The 22,400-nt window shown below is 34.7% G+C and overlaps 1 protein-coding gene across 4 annotated transcripts in view; it reads right to left on the reverse strand.

The window, feature by feature from the left end:
• The window catches only part of MTA3 (metastasis associated 1 family member 3), a 139,719-nt gene that overhangs the window by 85,455 nt on the left and 31,864 nt on the right, over positions 1–22,400 (reverse strand). For all 4 annotated transcript variants that reach the window (XM_040551300.1, XM_040551301.1, XM_040551302.1 and 1 more), the window contains exons 5-7: positions 18,989–19,052; positions 17,660–17,777; positions 818–920 (exon numbers count right to left, since the gene is read on the reverse strand). In XM_040551300.1, coding sequence (XP_040407234.1) covers positions 818–920; positions 17,660–17,777; positions 18,989–19,052 — 285 coding nt within the window. The remainder of the gene's footprint in view (positions 1–817; positions 921–17,659; positions 17,778–18,988; positions 19,053–22,400) is intronic.

Raw genomic sequence — 22,400 nt, forward strand, 5'->3', positions numbered from 1 at the left:
AAAAGATGGAATGACTCAGGGTAACATCCCTCCATTAACCTTAATTAACAGTTTGCTGCCAGCACCTTTTTTTTTTTTTTTTTTAAAGGTAGAACAGTAACTTTGTGCTATATTTTTAACTATGAATTAGAGGATGAGAAAAACATGCTTTATTTTACGAGCATAGAGTTGTTCTTCAGTAAAAACATTAAAACTTTCTAAATTCTGTAAAGTGGAGAAATTATTTTAAAAGGTATTTATGAATTCCAAGGGCTTTGATGTTCCTCAATAAGTATGCATAATCACATGTTAATTTATAAAATTGAACTGACCAGATTTTCTTTTTACTAATGAAATGCATCACTTCACAGCTTTAATTTCAATGTTCATTTGAAATAACTGCACTGCATATTAGTCAACTTATATGCAAATCTGGCAAGTTCTACATCCATTTCATTTGTTTACATCATCTTCATTTCTACTTTATATTACATTATGAAATTCCAAACACTATAGTACAAGACTGAAATATTACCACTGAAATCTTATTTTGTTTACCCTGATGGGAAAACAGAATGATATCTACATTTAAAATATCAAGTTCTACTGTAGCCTGAAATACAGGCAGTCTAGTATAACTCTTTTTCTCTCTCTTCTGTACTGGTAAACTCAGTAAATATGCAGAAGGTTATGGTCTGATTCTCTCTTTTAGCTAACCGTGGGAAACAGAAGGGCTCACAAAATGGTAAACAAATTGAGTAACACGATATAGGGGAATAAATAGTCAGTAGAAAAAGGAAAAGGAATTTTTTTTTTTATTAGAGGATTTTAATCTTACCGTGCTACAACTAAAAACTGGTCAATCTGACGGTCAGTAAGGGGGCTATCTGGATCCCATACTTTTACTTCCAGCTTTGCCTGTTCTCTGTCATCTAATTCTCCTGTCAAAAGGTAGATGGGACAAAACACTTATTACTCACAATGTTTTTCTCTGTGTACTTCTTGTGCTATGTTTAAAAGAGACATTGTACATTTATATATACACACACACACTCAAAAAGTACTTAATAATCAGCAGTTATCCATTTATATTTCATACTGCAGTGTCAGTAAAATAAGTATCTTCCCTTAACATCAGCATTTGAATTTGTTTTAAGGAGGCAGTCTTAGGAGTAGTATCAAAGAACTTTAATAAAATGTGATTATAAACTTGAAACCAAAATGTAAATAACCAGTGAGGTTTTTAAATTGCTTCTCAACTATATCAAAGTTAACTTCACTTAAGCCACATTAAAATTAATTTTACACTTAACCAGCCTTAGCAATTAAAAATCCTATCCAATTTGTATTCTGAATACACCCGCAAAACAGAAATCGTTATGAAACAATACTACCTACTATATTTATTTCTTTTTCACCTCTTGCTCTCAACCACTACATTATCTGTATTGTTAACACCAATCATACTATTAGAATTGATGTTTGTTGACTAGTTACACCCACTCATGAAGTGATATATAATGCTACAGCACAATAAAGTTACTACATACTACATAATCATTTCCCAAGTCCATTTGAATGAATAGAACAATCTGTGTACATGCATGTGACTGAAACAACAGTGTTTTCAGAAATTTAACTTGCACTGTATTTGTTATTAAAATTATGTATTTCTTGGAAGAACAGTAAAGTGTAAAGACACGACAATGATTCACATTCATATGGAAACCTAAATCTCGGCTTGGCTACTCCATCAATAACTTCTACTGCAAAATGAGAAACAAAAAACAGAGGCTCATTAGGTAGACAACACACAGTCTACTAGTATAGGAATATTTATCTATAGGACACGACCAACACCAACATAGTAAGGTGCAACAACAAATGGCAAGTGCAGAATTAAAGTCATCATCCACCTTTGATATTTTAGATTATAAGCATTTTCTTCCTTCACTTACGATGTGAAGAACTTAAGTGTTCAATTGGCCCCTAGAGCTTCTCTGAATTTTGTGAGCTACTGCAAGAATAAAAACCTGTCCTCAAATAGAGCCATGCCATGTACTTTGAAAAGCTAAGCAGTGCAGGTATCTCTCTAAGTACACAGAAAATCACTTCAGTCTCTGTTTTTTCTTAGGACTTAATGAAAACAGCCAGTCTAAATATGCATAGTACCATTAAGACATGAAAAAGCCTGTACACTTAGGAGTCCGGAAGCAGACTGCAAACCAAGCTCCGGTTCTTCTGAAATCTGATTGTACGTGGCAAGTTTCTTTAGTACATTCATTTTGAAAGGAAAGTGTGGTATATATTCATTCCTACCAAAAGCATAAGATAGAACTGCACCATGCTGTCTGGCTAATGGTTCAGGAATATTCTCAGAAAAACAAAGTAAATGACTTTCTTCTGATACACAGGCAATAAAGACTCATCTGCCTAATGGGACTTATGCTTCTGTTTAAGCTAATTCACATCCAGTACTGGAGACAAACTTAATTTCTAGCACTTGTGGGTAGGATTTTATGTCTATAAACTTATTCAATGGACTACACACTTGTCAATACATTCATTTTTTCCATCTGTGACAGACACATTGTGGGTGATGTTCTATATTTTATAAATAACCTCAAAGCACTTCATTTCAATCTGTTAATATATAGTTTTTAAGTATCTTTCATGTTACTTAACTATTTCAGGACATCATATCCTGGAGATCTTAACTGTAGAAGTATGAGAAAAGCCAGGACTTGGACAGGTCATGGTTCGCACAAAGAAAAACATCATACAAACATAACACAGATATTGAACCAAAAGATGTCACACTCTCCTGAATCAAATTTTCAAAAAGATTTTTAAAATTGAACTACTACACCTTACTTCAAGTACATGTAATTAAATAATCATTACTACAAAATCTTGTTTTAACTGTTGATAAAGGCAAATCTGAAGTATTGCCAAACAATACTTTGTAATGGTAGCAATAAATATACTTAAATAACATAAAAGCAACAGAATCTACACCAAAAGAATCTATATATGAAATATAATGCAATTGTTGCTATGACATTTAATATTGCAAATACATTACACATGTGGGTTTCCAGAATATATGCAGTCTCTGCCAAAACACAGTTAAAATGTATGCCTCGTTCCTGATTTTCTACCTAAATGGCCGGTATTGTCACATAAACATGAAGAGAAGGAACCTAAGCAGTTCAAATCATGGGGGCAGTCAAGCAGTGCAGTAGAAGTCCTTGAATAAAACCCTCAAGAACAGAAATATGATGCAATTCCTTGGTATGTCCTGAACATTCGTATAAAATAATCATGTAAGATAAACAAATCTTCTTTCCAGAGGTGATCTTCCAAAATATTAATAATTTAAAGAAAAAAGTTTTCCTTCAGCTCTCTTTAACTGTCTGTACCATACACTATAGAATTTTTTAATGTGGCAGACCCCTTTAAAGCTAAAACTTCATTTCTATCAACAACTCTACATTTATCATTTACATCATTGAATTTGACGCATAGTTATAAGATATTCAAACTGAACAGGTATCAAAGTCGCCACAGCATTCATTCCTTATATTGCGAACAGTTGCAGATTCCAGGGCACAAATGGAATGGGGGAGTTCTACTTTTAACATTTTCAGTGTTGCATCTAAGAAGGCTCTTGGGTTCTGTTTTGTAAGTGTTACCTTCCCTCACCACCACCAACATACCAATTATCTCCTTTGGCTTCTGAAAAGTGCTAGGCTAATTTTTTGAATGCCTGGTATGCCATATCAGTGTATCCAATTTATTTTGAGTACTACTTAAAATTTTATTATAGCCAATCTAATCCCAAAGATTAATTTCACTGGAAAACATTACTAAATGGCCAGAAATATGTCAATTTTTCTCCTCATCAATCATTTGCTATCTTTCTTCTCATGTTTTTTCTTTTTAAAAAGCAAAATGTTAAGTTTTTCTTTAACAAAATTGAAGTTCTGCATTTCAGTTTGTCATTTTAATCAAAAGAAAACATGATCTCTCCGCACCCCGACAAAAACAATTCTAAGTAAAGTTTTACAAAACAAAACAAATGAAACTTAAGCTATTAACCAAATGCTGTTAAGTTGAACTACAGGAAATTAAAGATCTACTTAGTCCTTTAGACTTTGCTTGCTGCAGATAAATAGCCCCAAGGTAACTTGTCCATTAGATTCAGAGGGTCTCTGTGTTGTTCTCAGAACATATCCAATGAAAACATGTTCTGTGAACATCTCCTCACAACACAATTCTTAGTTTTACAGATTACAAAGCCGCAATACCGTATCCTTTTAAAAAACAAAATGGTTAAGAAATTGAGATATAAAATCTATAAAATTGTGAGGTAGGTGTATGTGTTTGTTTTCTAAATGACTTTCAGGGAAACAATGCCAATTCCACTTCTACTGACTCACAATTGTTGATGTAACTGACTGAAAAATAGCCAGGAGAACATTTTCTTTTCTGATAACACTTGTCAGACACGATTTTTTCTTCTTGTATTTTGTATAATTTGCACTATTTTTTCAATTTTCTTCTTTTCACAAAGTAATTTAGCATTCACTTCGATCCAAACACCTAAACTAAACACCAGCAGTGCTCAGCTTTCTGAGCGAATCCATCTTTTATGATATGCAAAACGGGAAGTACCACCTGCTTGATCCTTACTCACACAGGGCAGAAAATCTGTAATCATGATTTTTTGGTCATAGTAAGAAGGCAGGTGTAGCCATGGACCAATTGCCACCAGACCAATAGTTTGTGCTGCAGAGTTTCCCCTGCTACGGAAATTCATCCAGCACTTTATAGAATCTCTTGAAATTAGCCATGAGGTTTGATTCATGCATTAATTACCCATACTCACTAGACACCAAACACATAAACATGAAGGCCTCATAAATGTGTTGGTATGTGCCAAGCATTAAGAATATAAGAATTAAGATATCTTAGCAGCCTTCCAGTAACTAAAGGAGGCCTACACTGGGAAGCTGGGGAAGGTCTCTTTCTCATGAAGCATAGTGCGGCTGGAACTAGATGATCTTTAAGGTCCTTTCCAACCTAAACCATTCTATGACTCCATTAACTGATCTCACTGGACTCTTACCCTTTGTGCTTCAGCTTTACACCTGTGAAACAGGAACAGTATTTCTTCACTACATTGCAAGGATGTGAAACAGAGATTCCTTTCAGTTATAATTGAAATACAGGATCGGATTTAGGAGATATAGTTTTTACCAGATTTGGGCCAAAACTGTTGGGCAGTATACTAACTGCAGGTAACCCTAAATATCTTTTTGAACACAGATTCATGTTCTATTTAACATCACAAAAATGGACAACCAGCCACTGAAAATGAGACTTTGATTTGTGAACCACCTTCTCGTGCTGACATTTAGACTGCTGACAAACTTTTTCTGTAACTTACTGGAGAGAAAAAAAGCATCACATTTGATTTTCTTGTACTGTTTAGCTACGAACAGAGATCCAGACATTAAAAGTGCCTGTCTAAAGAAAATCTAAACTTCCTCCTCCAATTACAAGTTCTTTAGTTCCCCTCTAGAACAGCCAACATATTTGTACTATATATAATGAAATATACATTTATACACAGAGGTTAATTATCACAAAACATCACACAGCTTTATGCAAGCAACTGATGATGGAGGAAAGGGGAGAGCAGCATGTACAGCTTAACTGGGAAAGGTTACAAAATGCTGAAGTAATTGCCACTGGGAGAAGGAGTTCTACATGAAGGATTGGAAGAAATATCTTTCAGGTGAACATAAAAACTTAATGAGTTTAACTAATGGCACTTAATGAGTTCAACTCTGCACACACTGAATTCATCGTAGACAGCTAGCTGGCTGATGATCTTAAGTACTCGAAATCACAACACTTTTCACTATAAAAGCTCTGTAGCCAATTCTTATTACTCATTTTTGACTTTTTTTCCCCCCACATGATTTGTGATTCTTATCATTACTGGTTAATCAACAATCATCCAGAAAAAAAATCAAAAATTTATGTTCAACTCTGAAAAAAAAAATTATGTGCAAATAGTTACTTTAATAAGAGAAGCATGAGAAAGCTTAGATTATTTTAAAAGTGTAGAAAAATTACCTGTTTACTGTTCAACTGCAGAAGAATTTCCCCACACCCATCCCTGCTTAACTTGCCTGACAGAAGGATATCCAAGATTTCAGCTAGTCATTCAGATGAGTTCTATATTTATAGAAATGTTCTGGTAAAACTCAATATATGAGCATAATGCATGTATAAAGACTAGAAGTGAAAAAACAGTCTTTATAAAGACAGTATGTACAGAGACTACAAATCAAAGTTATCAGGTGATAGAAGACCATTATTGGCCTACAACAGGCAATTTAAACTGCTGCTGAGCGTTTTCTAAGCCAATAAAACACGTACACTTCAATTGCCTCCTACCCTCTAGAGCTCTAGTCTATAAAAAATTCAGTCATTTTTCACTTGAGAAATCCTTTCCAAATTAAACTTCCTCCAACACCAAAGACTTTAGCACTCTCCCAGTGCTTGGTCTTGCACTGCTTATAAATCAGAAATTGATGATCAAAAGGCAAGGTCTCACAAGCACTCAAAAGAACTTTAATTCATCGAGTTTAAAAATCCCAGAATTAAACAGAAATAATTACTATTGAGCTCAAAAACTAAACTATAAGCAGTCAGTACGACCAACTTCTCCATAATGCAGCACCAAGAATGGCTGGAATGACGGTCCAGGGCTAGAAGAAAGGAACAAATAATGTTGACACTTTCTCAAAACCCTGCAGAACAGTATGCAAAAAAGGAACTTCCACAGATGTAGGAAAACAGAGACATAATGTCCTAAAACCAGATCATTCCTCACTTTGTAATCCTTATGTTAAAGACACTTTTAGGTAGAACCCCTACTGCTACAGGAAAGAAATATTAAAAATAGTCAGTCCTTTCATTTTAGCGTTTTACGGCAGTTCTAAAGGCAATGACCTAAATTAACGTACTGCATAAAACCACAAGTCCTACTTGAGTTCAAAGGCAAGGGCAAGTATTCAAACATTGAAGAGACACCAGAAATTCACCTTTATTTTGGAACTGGCTTTTTGTACTCCTTTGATATATATGAATACATCTGAACGGTGTGACTTGCACCAAGTTTTGTCCCCTCTTACCCCCATTTTAGTTGATATTTTGGTAAGTTTAGCACTGTGAAGTAGTCCAGCACTAGTGAATACACCATTTCCAGATTGAACACAGAGAGATTGTAGCAGTTTTTCTGAATTCCTGAAATAACAATACATGAAGTCATGCAGTTTCAGGAAAACACAGTGAAAAATGATACTGCATATAACATTTATATGTAGTATGGTACAGTTATTATTTAATGATATTTAAAATACTTGTTTTGGAAAGAGGGATACCACAACACACAGACATTGTGTTCTTCAAAGACAGCCAACTAAAAACCCACACTACTAAATTATAGTAAGATCTGTGGTCCTGCAATTTTTTTTGACATAAACAAAATTAAAAATATGTGAAGCCCCTTTGACTACAGTATGCTGAAGATGAATAGTCCTGCTTGCTTGCATAAATTTAAACCAAATATATAATTCAGATAGTAACTTTTTCTTTATGATGAAATGTATTTTGAATTATTCAAGTGTAAAAGCACATTTCATCTGCATTTGACATTTGTTTTTCATCTTAAAGAGAAAATCATTCTGTAAAAGTTTGTTCTTTTAAAAATGGTTACAGTAAAATGGCAAAGGAAACAAAAAAAAAATGAACTTACAATAAGTCCATTTAGGCAAAGTTACTGAGGTAGAAAAATACAGCAAAGTCAATTAAACCCTAAGATGTTGTGTTACAGCCTGAAAGGCGATTTGCAAGTGCTCCATGCAAGGCATTACTTGGGTTAATAAGCACATACACAGCATGCAATAAATAACTGTATCCTTTGTAAAGCCAGCTACTAGACAGAACTCATTTGGTATTTGAACAACCTCAGAGAAGGCTCTATAGCCATTATTAATAAAGACATCTTTCCAACAGCAATCATTCACAATCTTCCTCACCAACAGCACAGCACAGACCATTCATCTCGCACTGCAACCAGCAGGTCGAAGAGAGGATAGTGATTTGATCACTTCCTTCAAGTTGTTGAAAAATAAGATGTTCATAATAAACTTATGAAGAATGAGAACTGATGCACATCTCCTTAAAATGACAAATACAGCAGGTAATCATAGATCTCTTGCTAGGAAGGTTAAAACTCTGACTTCAAGCATAAACCAACCTCAAAACAAGTTTTTTACAACTGGGGACAGGGACAGAAAAAAAAAAAAAAAAAAAACACTACTGCAACAATCCCCGAACAAAAAAACACGAATAATTCCCCTCAAACTGTTGAACAGTTTTTATAAGATGCAATTACTGAGCAGCACAATTTCCAGCTCTTCTAGTTTATCATTTGTCTTGTAACATGGAAGTTGAGAATGATCTGAAAACTCAACTCCAGGAATAGACAACTACCATATATATATTATAAAGAACCAACAAAATAAATGTAATTGCTTGTTTGATTAAAATTATGTATGCACTTAACTAACCCATGGAGTTGTACCAAAATGCAACAAAAATTGTAAAAATTACTATGTAACCCAAAAGACAGACGCATATTTTTGTTTCAAACCTATTTGTGTTACATTAAAGGCTTCATACAACACCATGTTTCATAGAGCAGTGTCCTAATACCTAATTGAGCTTCTGTACTATGTGGCTGCAACACTAAACTACAGATTTACATTGCATCTGCTAAGTTAGGAAAAAGTAAGTGAAGTCTTTACTGAAAACAGGAACAAAGAGGCCATTTACACGTGCTCTGTTTAATTTATAATAAAACTGATTAAAGAGCCTATAAACACACATTTAATTGCCCAGCACGTAAATCATCCAGCTCACTAGAAGAGACTGCCAAAAGAGAAGGGTATTATAACCTCTTAAAATTTGACACAATCAACATTTTAAAAGAGTATTTTACTATTTGTGATGACTGTGCATTGGACAGTTAATTGTGGAAAAAAAAAAAAACACTTCACTGAGTTTAGTAACAAGAAAAAAATCTGAAAACCATACAAGAGACAACCATATTTAAATCTGCTCAAGAAACAGTTCCTTCTGAACAAGACTTTTGATGGTAAGTCAAAAGTACAACCAAGATAAACTCCATTTGAGAACAAAATATATTTGAGTACACATAAATAGAAATTTTATTCTGGTGTATTTATTACCCTTGTCGAGATTCATCTCATCTAACCTCTAATCTATTTTAGATGTCCATCTTCAGGTGAGATGAATCATGTCTAGGCATCATTTTTCTGCTCTGACCATAAAGGAATCTTACTGAGTTAGCAGAATTGTACACTTTATGTCTGGTTTTCCATTGGTGTTTACAAGCAGCAGTTTCTGAATCTGGCTGCAGTATCCCTTGTTTCATCTTCTAACACTTAATTACTTACTTCATTAAAAATGGGAAGTCCTCATCTTCTACTTGAGCGTGTAACCCTCAAAGATCTCTTTGCTTATGATCTATTTTGGATAATATTTTGAAATTGTCATTTATTTTGCTGAAAACTTAACAAATTTTTCCATAACTTTGAAGCCTCAATTCATTCCACACTGAACCTTCTGGAATGGATTTTTACAAGATTCTGGGGCATTTTACAGAAGGAAATATAAGTGAGGCACAAACATTTTCTTCTACTGAAGACGACATTTTCTTCTTCTTTCTTGCTCCTGAGGGTAGTTCCAGTATCAGAAATTAAACATTGCTTTCTGTGGTCTAAATCTCAATAAGGTCTTCTTGAATATACAGGAAATCTGGTTTTAGACAACAGACTGTGGACTGCCAAATTGCTATCTATCTATACAGAATACAAGAGGTACATGAATATACAGAATACAGAATACAAGAGCTTCTACAGAAACTAGTTCCTCCACTCCACCTAAAGAAGTACTTTTGTAAACAGCTTTTCCCACAAAAAGTCTTATCCTCCCATGCCAACACATTGCTCAAAGAGCCTAAAGCTGCCACTGTTGTCACCTACTGTGTGCGCGCAGGAAAAGCGATTTTTTCTTTGATGATCATACACAAGGAACTGGGTTTAAACTAAACCTGGCAACTTATTCTTGCAACTACATTTGGTTCATTCACAAAGGAAACGTTAACTATTCCAGAACCACATATTCTCCAAATTATCAACGCTGAAAATTTCTTAAAGCAAAAGGTTAGACGTTTCATATTTCTAAACTAATGAACTAATGGGAAAAATTAGAAATATTTTGTTGGCTGACTTATTGAATTTTATTTTTAAAAAACTGCCTGCTGTATTAATGCAGGCAGTTCTCATATCGAGAAATTGTCAGAGAACTGATCACTTAGCACAAGTTACATACCATATTTTCTGAAAACTGATAGGACAGTAAGGCTATATTTGTTTATCCTGTCAGACATTTCTCATAACCACATCTGTCATCTGTCCGCATAGTCCTTAAGCATGGCTCTCCAATTTTTAACACTTAAGTATTTGAATATTTAATATTGTAAAAATATTTCATATTGCCTGAATTAAAAAGGTATGATTTTTATCTTGTCTATAACAGAATGAAATCATTGCAACTACATAAAAATTAACAGAGTTAATCCAGCACACAGACTTTTGACAAGAGAAGCATTTGCACTCTTCAAACAACTCTTGCAGTTCTCAGGCTAGTATGAGAAATTTTCAAGTCCAGCTGTGTTTTTTTTCAATAAATGGGAGCATTATACACCATGAAATAACAGAACAGATCCCTCCTCATGAGATCACAGCTGGGTTCTGTTATTCTAAAACCAATTTTTCATTTACTAAACGAAAATAGAATTTTAGTGTATATGGAAGCATTTAAAAGAACCATGAAAAAAAATACACTGCATCTAAGCATCCTAAACTTTCATAATATTAAAATCTAAGCAGTATATAAATGAACGTCTTATCTGTCTTTCCACTTGGAAGAGTTTTTAAACTTAAAATCCTGGACTTTCAATATTCTCAAACATTAAAAGCCTTGAACTCTAAATTTAATAGTTTCCATCTGATCTATTAAAAACAACATGCTCTTGCAACTGAGTTGGTATAAGAAGCAAAAAAAAAAAAAAAAAAAAAAATTAGAAAATGCCTCTAAAGGAATAACTTTGTTCTCTTTCAAAAGAGAAGTTTTAGAAATCTTGGATATATATTCTCAGAACATCATCTGAAATTTACTGCTTAAATTTCCCCAAATGCTCCCCTTCTTCCTATTTTCTCAGCTACTTGAACTCCATTAATTCTAAAATGCCTTGCCTTCAAGAAACACAATTGAGTGTAGAGCAAGCACTACTTCTAGACTCTCTCTGGATATTTTCAGATGTGCAACAGGGACTCTGGGTTTTTATACAGATACTCTGAAGGTAGTTTATTTCAGTTATGAAAAAAAAAAAAGCTTCAAACAGAACATCATTGGTACAGGCTGCTACTTGTGCCATCTCAGAGATTTTAACTCCTCTTCCTCTGTATAACGTAGAAAGAGGTTGGTCCTCATCTCCCCATTTCCTCCTCCCTGCCAAATCCAAACTCCTTCTACTGGTTTAAATGGCTAGAGAGCACCTAATTGCATCAGATTCCTGCACCACTATGAATTCCGCAGAAGACTGGTCTCCTTTTAAACCCAGACACAAGAGATAAGCAGCACTGGGTTAGGACCCAGACTGCAGCTGGGAGGGGACCATTAGCATCACAAAAGTTCCAGGTAGCCTCTCAGAGATACCCAGTTACAGTGATTCTGATTAAGATCACCACTCCAGGCTGACTGGAACAGGGATTTGCAATGCCACTGCTGGTGGTAGTATGCTATCATGGCTAGTAGCACTTAACACTAGCAGCCAGTTCTCTAGATAAACCTTTAAACCCGATCATTCCTTGCCACACTGCCAAACCCTCTTGATATGCCATATGCCTCTGTATGAAGACTGAAGTCTCATTTCCCACCAACCACCCATCAACCCAATCCCTTCATGCAGCCACCATCACCCTGCCCGCTCTGACATGCCCGTTTTGCCCAGTGACCTCTAGCTCCATACAGCTTGCTCCCCTCTTTGCTGTATTACGCAGGAGTGAAGAACTTGGCTTTCTGCTTCCTCACAGCACGCATTATGAGCACATGAGGATGAGCTGACAGAAGCTGATGCTGCAACACAGGCAATTAATTAGCAGTAAAGTGTTCTTACCAGGCACTTTCCACTGTTTAGATAAGTGTTTGCTCACTGACTGTTTAGGACCAGCTGCCACTACACTGCTGCCCATTGCGACATAGGTTGGCAAGCTTTGGGTTCCCAAAGACACACTTCAAACACCCGAACAACTTAAGAGAGGTAGAGAAAATTCAGAAGCTCTTCCCTCTACAATCTACTTTCTGGCTGGTGGTTTTGCGCTAAATCTCAGGGACCACCCTATGTTCTTACAAGAGAGAAATAAAATTTCTAAAGGCTGGTGGTTGCTCTGTTACCTGCATCACACTACACGAATGTAAAGCTTTTTCATGTATTACAATACGGATAACCAAATTATACTGAAGATTTTTGATACGTATTAATGCTTTTAGCTTAATATTAGTGTTTGAACATGCTAATCTTTGGGTGTTCTTTGTATTTTTAGGCTGAGATTTACTAAAGCTCAAGGTGTTGTCTCAAGGCTTAATAGAAAAATCAGCTGATATTGAGCATACTAAAATCAACAATGACTGAACACATACTAAGAAGTTACCTACTACCCAGAATCATAACTACATCATACCTAGTAGCCGTTTGAGGTTCCTCTTGAAAAAACAAAATGAAAAAAAAAAAATTACACAGGGGAGGAACATAGTTCTCAGTATATAAAACAGGGATAAATAAAACCTGTCGATGGTGATAGCAATTTGTTCATACTTAGAACAGTTCATGAAAGTATGCCTTTTAACCAAATAGCAAAAATAATTATATGCCCAGAATAAATTTGGCAATTTTTTATTTTTTTTATTTTGTTGGAGTGGAAAAGGGGGGGAATAGTTTGTTTTTAATTTCTTTTAAAAAACAAACAAACAAACATACTTTCCTCTAGAGTAACAATACTTAAACTTACTAGTCACCTCGTTGCTGATCAGATACAGCACGTAGATGTACCAAAACCCAACTACAGCAGAGAACCAGGTACCTTATTCCTGAGGGAGCAAGACAAGGGATGCTTGATATAAGATGCTCTCTACCCAAATGAGTGCTTTGGTTCTCTGAGATAAACCTTTTTATTCTTGCTTTGTACAGAAGATTAGAATGTTATCCCACACTGGAAACAGATTTGAAGATAAACAACTATTAGATTGACAGAATAAGCAACTGGAGAATGTGTGGATAAAAAAGAAAGGACATTATTTACAATCACACTAGCCAGAAATTAAGCCAGTGCTCTGGAATAGTCTCCTGTTCTCCAGTACAATAAAAGCAAGTAACAATACTCACAATCTTCAAAGTGAAAGTCTAGCAAGACTGGAGCAATTGGCATAGGGGGAAGAAGAAACAATTTCATCCAACCCTTTTATCATTCCCTGTCTGACCAACTCATGGTTTTACTCTCAAAAGGTGTTTATAACAAAGATCATAGACTGTTGAAATCCGGTCTGGTCTTTCTACAAAGCTATAGTGCTCACTAAGTGTAGTTCTTCCAAGTGATTTAGCTAAACGACCACAAACACAAGCAGTGTAGATCAACAAGGCTTAGACATTTTCAATTAGATTTAAATTTAGTTTATATTTGTTTACTGTAAGGTTGCAAAGGATTATTCTTCCACAAATAAATCTTAAAATTCTTTTTAAGCACTCAACAAGTTTCTAAAGGGTTTCAGAGGCTTATAAGCTTCTACTTATTAGCTTCTTTCATGCACTATCAGCTTTTAACGACATCTTCGCCCATCATCTGATCCACAGCAGACTGAATTCTGCGTGTTAGTTTAACAAGCAACTGTTTGTACTTCTACATGCATGCCCCTGTATCTTATTTCCAAGATGTTATTTAGAACCTATTCTCAAAGGATTGCTCTCTTCATATGACCTTCTATGGCACTCATACCTACAAAATTCACACTTCATAAACACTGCCTTTAAACACTCCCCCTACTTATTTTTCCTCTCACATACAAGCAACTCAGTCTCTGAAAGACTGTCAGAGCCACATGTGACTTCCAGGCATCCAGTTGGAGATACCCGCAACTCAATTAATCATCATTTAGCAGCTGTATTCTCAAGGTATTAGGCCATACCTTCTATATTTCGTATCCCTTTAAAAAAAATATTTCCTCTAAATAGTTAATTCTGCTGGATGACATTCTGAAATAACCCACACAACATCAGCAACAGGCAGACGGAGATCAGAGATGGAAGAGAGATTGGTGAGAAAACTAAGTCTTAGAGAAGTGAGGGGGGGAAGATTACAGGAAAATATAGGATTCTAAAATTAAACTCAACTTATCCATGCATCTGTTGAAACATACTCTACGCTACTGTTGAAAAGATTATTTCTTAATTTTATTATAGTTACAGCTCGGAAGATAAACATATACAAATAATTCCATGGTTTCTATTGGCTAAATACTGTTCACAGTGACATGAACTGAGTGTGACAGCCCAGCATTTCTGCAAATCTGATCCTATGTTTTAATCTAGTATCCAGAATTATGACTCCAACTTATAGTGGGAACCCAACAGTTAAAGTTACACCCTCCATGCAAGTCTGTTCTGCAATACACATTCTGTAGTAAGTAAAGAGGTCCTGAAAATGTGAACTTCCCACAACCTCCCTTAGAATATAGATTCCTGGAGGAAAAAAAAAATAAATAAAAAATGAAAAGGCAGCATATCATTCTTCAATAAACACAAAAAAGCCACAGTAGCCCATTCAGACAGGAAAAATAAATGATCAGAAAATAAATGCAAAAATGAATGCAAGTTTTTAGACTACTAGAATCTATCGTGTGTTTACGTCAAAATATTTGGATATTTATAGAGGACATGGAAGGGCTTTCACGGTTCAAAGAACATTTTCATTTATCAGCCACTTTGTGACTGGTCTTCTGAAAGCTAATAAGAACTGGCATGCTTTCACTCATTTGAATTGTGTTTCAAATGAAAAAACATCAGAAAACCTGATGGCATGTGCACCTTAATTTTTCTAATTTCTTTTTTTTTATAGCTCTGGGAAATTTCTGTAAACAAAATATGCCTACCAACAACGTCCAAAAAGATATACTTTCTGTCATGGAAATTTTAAGGTATGTGATTTAATTTAGCAAATGTTTTGTATTGTATAACACCGTTATACCAATAATAAAAAACCTGATTTTTCTTAAGAGATCCCTCACTTGAAGTTGTCTAAATTCTGTTTCTTTACAGGTGATTGCTTTAGGCTTTTCTTTTCTTTTCTTTTTTTTTTTTTTGAAAAAAAGAAGACGTGACATTTTACACCTAAAGAATTGTATATTATTGCATAAAAACTTGGACATAGATCATTAGCCACTTTTTAAAGTATAGGTTGAAAAAAATCATTTAAAGATTCAGAAGTCTTCACAGAATCTTGTATCTGCAAAACACATCTATTTTATTCCATTAATTTTAAACATAGGTTAATATATATTTTTTTTTTTTTGTGAATGAAAATGTTTGACAGGGAATGGATTAACTTCCACACTGTCAGCTTACACAGAGACACAGCATCAGCTGAATCATCTTTTTGTTTTCCTTGAAGGTCAGAAGGCTATAGAAACACTGATAATAATCAGCCAAATATACAACAATCTAGATATTTTTATCCTCCTAAAATCAAATTATTTTTTCCACCACAGTCACTGAAAGTTAAGTGTAAATTAATCACTTAACTAGCAAAGATCTGTAATACCTCCAGATTTTTGTTTCGTGAACAACTTAGTGTTTCTGAATTTTAATAATTGACAGATTCTTACTGCCTACTAAAGACAGCAACAAGAGTTCATCACTTACTGCACTTTGGGGATTAACATGGTGTGGAAAAAAAAAAGAGTAACATACAGTTGCATGAAGTCCTGTCTTCATGAAGTAAAACTTAACATCTAATATTTTTTTTTCTAAAGTCTAATTCCAAACTAAGTAAAATTTTCAAGGGAAAAACATTTACTTTAGATGTATTACTTATTATTCCATGGCTAAGCTCTATTGTTAGCAATTAAAGTAGCAGAATTCAGCTGGAATAAAAAAAAAAAAAGCTTCCTCTCTGGCAGACAGTTCATCCTCTAAACCCCAACAACTCAGCCAGCTACTTCAGAACCACATCAATGCTTCCTGGTTACTTGATAGACATATTGAGATGGTCATTTTCTTAGTCCTCTAAGAAGCTTTCCTCTTGAGCATAGAACTGTCTACATAATTATTTGGTTTTCTACGACACGCACACTTTACAGCAAGAATAGCAGTGCATCATATTCTAGACATAACCTTGTTCTTAAACAAGGTCTTTACTCCTCATAAACAAATTTGGAAAAGTCCTCCTATAAGTTATATTTGGCTATTAAAATAACCTAATGATAACAACAACAACACATATGAACTAATAAAATGTATCTACAGTAAAATAATCTCCCACTTGCCAGAAATCAAATCATTCTTTTATAAAGTCCATTAAGTTTTGCAGAAATCGTACTTGTTTTGTACAAGAGACAACAAATACAGCAGGCAAAAAGCCCATCTCAAATGGAGAACACCCCATTTAAAATTACAAATGTATGTATTTTGGATATTCAGAATTCTTTCGACTTAAGTTACATTCCTGTTGCATAATCTTTTCATATTAAGGAATAAATACCAACGTTCTTAAAAACAGTATTTGTCTAGGTATTTCTCAGAAAACTTTTTATTTTGTTAGTACACATTTCACTGACAAAAAATGCTCATTTTAAGATTTACTAGGTAAACATAATTGCAAACACGGGCATCTGCTCATGCAAACATCAAAATTCTTAATAGGTAATTTACTTCAAATTTTGTTTAAAAAAAAAGTTGCTATGTAGCAGAAGACTAACACACAACTATTTGTTCTAGACTGAAAAAGATCCAATGATTTTTAAAGATGTGCCAAGGCTCAAAATGTTTGTTTCAGTCCTGGCAAAGAACAGCCAATACGATTTAATGCAAGACAATACCTTAAAATTGGAAATCACATAGGCATACATTCTGTATTCAGTCTATATTCTTTCTCTCCCTATTAGAACACTTTTCACTTATCCTGTTACTGTGTTGTTAATTCTACAGAACAAGCTGGCCTTCAGTGCCTTCTTTCCAAGAGGCATGCATGAAACTGGACCATACAATTAGATAAATAAACAAACATGTAAATTGTTATGCACAGACTCTACAGGACAGTGTCTTTCCCACAGCTAATCACGCAGCATCTCCTCATAGTATTTCTCTGCCTCAATAGTGACTAGTTTAGTTCAGAATGCTAACATAAATAATAATGCAAGATAACTATTTATTTATTTAACTATCCAAAGAGCAAGTATTTACCTTCTGCAAGCATGTCAGGCACATCTGCTTGATATCTAGGCCCCACTCTGATTTCTCCCTTGTCTGCTAAAAGCGTTTTCAGTGATGGATCATACACCAATGAATAAAAAAAAGTATCCTAAAAAAGAAGACATTTGCAACAGCATAATGAATGTTAAAATAAGCTTTGTAGATGTACCTCACTTTCCATGTGAAAATTATTCAAGTAACCCTTATAATACACTTTTACAGACTACAGGTTTGGTACAAGAATAAACATTTTGAAACATTAATCTTGACTTTAAATAATGCAGATGTTTCATGCATACTTTTACATGGCTAATCAAAGCTTTTCTCATTGCTCTAAGTTATTTCAGAACAGTGCAATAATGAAAAGATTCATACTCAAAAATTCTTTTTTTTTTTTAATCTATTGAAACAGTTAACCATTTTCTGAATTTCCGATTTCCTTTCCTAAATACCTCTGCCATACTGACTTTTTATAAATTAGTCTCAAACAGCATACAAAACTGTCAGTGCCTGAAAAGGACTTACACAAAAATAGTATTGACATATCTGGTACAGTCATTTGCAGCATAGGGTAAATGTTGTTCTCAGAAACATTTTTCAGATTATCAGTGGTTTTGGTGTAGAAATATGAAAGTAAAGACATTAATTCCAGCTAAAAAACACTGCCTGCCTGATATTATATAAAGACACTCCAAAGGAAAATGCATTTATATTTAAAGGTACTTTACAGTACAAAGCTATTTTAAAGGCTTATCTTTCAAAGTCACGGGGAATTTTTTTTGCCTTTATTAAGGCTAAACACCTTAATTTTCTTCCATTGGAAATGAAGAGAGATTTTTCATACAGCAGTTCAGAGCACTTAGAATTAAGCTCCTATACTAAGTTACTCTCTAGAGGACCCTCCCTCTCTCCATCTATTGACTACAGAGTATGATATTTTGAGTATGGAAGACTGGTACTTCTCGAACACCTCTAGGCAGGAGAAAAAAAGCAAAACAAACAAAAAATCCATATTGTAAATATCCACTACATGAAAAAGTCTGTGTATTTTTCCTTTATAAGATGAGTAAGTTTGAGTTAATTATTTTCTAAGTACAATAAAATGCATAATAGAACTGTAATGTGTCGTTTCAGTTTTTGTTCCATAACACTTTCAAAATCAGTGGTTTTAACGTAACATTTTTCTAACATAACCTTCATGAAAACAGTTTTAAAGTGTTTGCCCATTTACTGACATTAAAGCTGTAAAAAAAATAAATAACAGAAAAAAAAACTTAAAATCATTCCAATATTTACACAAATAGAAGCCACAGATATTACCTCTTTCTCCAGATACGACAACACAGATTCTGTCTCATTCAGAAGTGCAACACTGCATTTTCCCCTACACAAACACAAGGAAGAACTGTTACTTTTGTAAAGCTGAAATTTTTGTCAAGTCAAAAACCTGCAAGAAAACAAATTAGATATATTTTAAGCGTTAACATTGAAAATGCAGTAAAATGCATTTTGCCATGCTTTAGTATCTTAAAATTAACATCAAAGCAACATAATGAACAGCCGCACAATCTCAAGCACTCAATTATTTAAGAATTCTACAGAATTGGGAAACAGTTTCAGAAATAGAGAAGCAACAAAGGAACAAGAGGTACTGTAGCTAACAGTAAATACACATACCATTAATAAAAAGCCCTGGCTGAATGAAACATCACCTCCTAGACTAAAAAACAAAAACGAGCCTAAAGCCTGTTCACCTGCTGTAACAGAATCTCTAGCAGGAAACTACTGTCATTTTCCCAGTTCTTTACGGTTTTCCACTTTTTCTTAAAGCATGGTCTTAAATGTGGCTTTTGTTTGTTTGTTTAGGTTTCTTTTATTTAGTAGCAGGTTTCAAAAATCTTGTACCAACAAAAAGAACCCCAAAATAAATCCTTGAGCTTCCAAAGAAGGCTTCAGACTTAAAAGGAAAGTGTCCCTATTGCAGGGGCTCTGGAACCAGGAGGAGTATTAGGGCAGAAAAGTCCTAGTTTAAGTCCAAATGAGTAAGAAGACATTCAAAATGGCTTCTCTTAAGGCAGCACAAACCCATCCTTCCCTCAAAGTAGGTACTGTGCAACTTCATGCATCCTCACCAGTGTCCCAGTAGAAAACCTAACTGTCCTTCATCTCATTCCCTATACCCACCCCTTCTTTCTCAAAATTACTGTGGTTCTTTTTGTTTGTTTTGAAACAGGACTAAATCTCAGGAAATCTAGAGATCCAGTTCAAGAAAGCACCCAGAAGTTTCGAATCATATGTGAACTCTAATATCCAGTGATTGTAAGCCTTTCATAAAAACTTCCGCTGTTGTATCTTGACTTTCCACAAATTGTGAGGAAAAACCTAACCTGCCACATGTAATCAATACAAAAACAGTACTAAATTTCAGTGCTGGCTTTTCTTATTCATTAAATTGCTTCTCAGATGTATGCTCTGACACCGTCACCACTGCTTTAGTAACGAAAAGGTTAACATACAGCTCATGAAATCAGTTCCCGTAAGTCAGATAGAAGCCTTACTAACAAGTCTGGCTGAATGACTGTGAAAGGAAATTAAAGCAATTCATAAGAAAACTTAACAAGCCTCTTCAACATGGCTCTGTAATTTTAATGATGTACTAACATTTAGTAATGTATGGCTTAAAGGGACACCAAATCCTTGTTCCTGTCACACAAACAGCATCTACTGCTAGCACTAATATGAGAAAAGAAGTTTAAGTCCATGTAATGGTATGCCTTCATTTTTAATCCAAGAACATCTAAAAAAAAAAAAAGTTAAATGGAGATACCGCAAATGACTATACCGCTTATTTAACTCAGACATTCCAAGTGGCAAATACACTTGCAAGGGAAACAGCTATTGAGAAATAATTCATGAAAAACAAATAAAACATATAAAAGAGAGCAAACCAAACCTGAAAGACAGTGCAACTAAGTAAAAGTATGACACTGTTCTGGATGAGATTTAAGTTCTTAATATTGATTTTTGGCCAACATATAGTTGAAAAAGAACATTATTGGAGTGCTGGCCTACAAGGTGCTTCCCTGTGTTACTGAACCCACTTAGCCCCTGGTGCTATTCCTAAGTGGGTTATTCATCCCCACTACCAGTGCTGGGAGGCTGTGTCAGAACCTCATTCTCCTAAAGTTATGAACTTTCTATCAGCTGTATTTTATTCAAGACCAGTTTATATTATTTTGCTTTCACGTCAGCACTCTCCTTCTGCTCTTCTTCCTGTTATGCCTACTCACTCTTTAAGCCCGCTTCCAAACCAAAATCGTATTTTAACCTTTATACTGCTAGGTTAAATGAGCCTAGGTTTCACGTCACTGTCTCAAAGAAGAGGATCTTTATCCCTTGGATCATCATACATACCCTTTTTTTTTCAGTAATTCCTAGTCTGAAAACGAGTGACCCAAACTAGAAACAATACGAGGTTTTAACAACTCCCCATGAACTCAAAGTACTTTTCCTTTTTGAACGATAATATTTCTAATGATTAACCATAAGATTCTATTAATTTCTTCCATGGCCACATTAAAATGCTAACTACCACATTTTTGTGTAAGCTACCAGTGGAAAACTTCCTGTTATTCAGCTCTGCCACAGATCTGCCATATATCTGCCCAGGTAGATACTGCAATGAGAATTTGACCCTACCTTTCTCATCCCTTTCTCCTTCCACAACCCTTCGGCCTCAAATTCCTCTGCCTCTGACTTCTCTGCAAATAATCTGCAAATTTATTTTTATCAAATTGCATTTTAAAGAAACACACATAGATAAGGATGAAAAATGTTAAGGGTGCTGAATCATCTTGCTTGCAACTGACATTTTTTATGTCAGTTTTTCAGCTGAGTATATAGTAACTTTATAATAACATATTACTCCTTAAATACATCACCTTGCATTTCATGCACCAAAGTCTTATTCAACTCCCATCAATTTAGTTGGTATTCACCATGTGGTCCTAGTAGCCTTACACGTATAGACAGCAGGATCCCACAATTCCCTTCTCCCATTTGTAACAAACCAGCACACAAATAAACATTAGGGAAGATAAAAGTTACATCAGGGACCTCTTTGATTTAAGAGGGTAACACCCAAAAAAGTTATTGTGAAAAGCCCTTGTTCATTTCAGAGAATGTTGACTGTTAAGCTCAACTGTAAAATATCAGGTGCCAATTACTAACTGCTGGTCATTAAGCAAAAATACCAAGCTAACATCTTACTCATTACTGTTGGGCAGCATGCGAAATTAGGTTAAAAAATTCATTAAGTCTGTAGTGTATAACCTCCTGAATTTCTCTCAATCTCATTATTTGTCAGGAGAATCACAACCTTACACGGAAATGGTGGGAAGAAATCAAAAAAAAATAATCTGAGCACAGCACACAACAGCAGATGAGAAGATTCCTGCAGTAGAGAGCTAGGAAAATGTCTCTACAATCAATCATGTCTTTGGATGTTTTTTGAAGCTTTTGACCTTGATAATTCCAGAACGTTTATGTCTAAAGATTAATTATATGCTATACGATGAAGTCAGTTAATCAATTTTAACCTTTTTTTTTTTTTTAAAGTATTGAAGGCTAAATAGGAGTTTACCTTTCCAGTTTGCTTCAGTTCTGTACAGCTCTAGTATGCCCTCTCTCCAATACAGCCTACCCTTATTTAAGTGCAATTATTGCCGAGGCT

The sequence above is a fragment of the Cygnus olor genome, chromosome 3, assembly GCF_009769625.2.
Source record: "Cygnus olor isolate bCygOlo1 chromosome 3, bCygOlo1.pri.v2, whole genome shotgun sequence".
Classification (NCBI taxonomy): Eukaryota; Metazoa; Chordata; class Aves; order Anseriformes; family Anatidae; genus Cygnus; species Cygnus olor.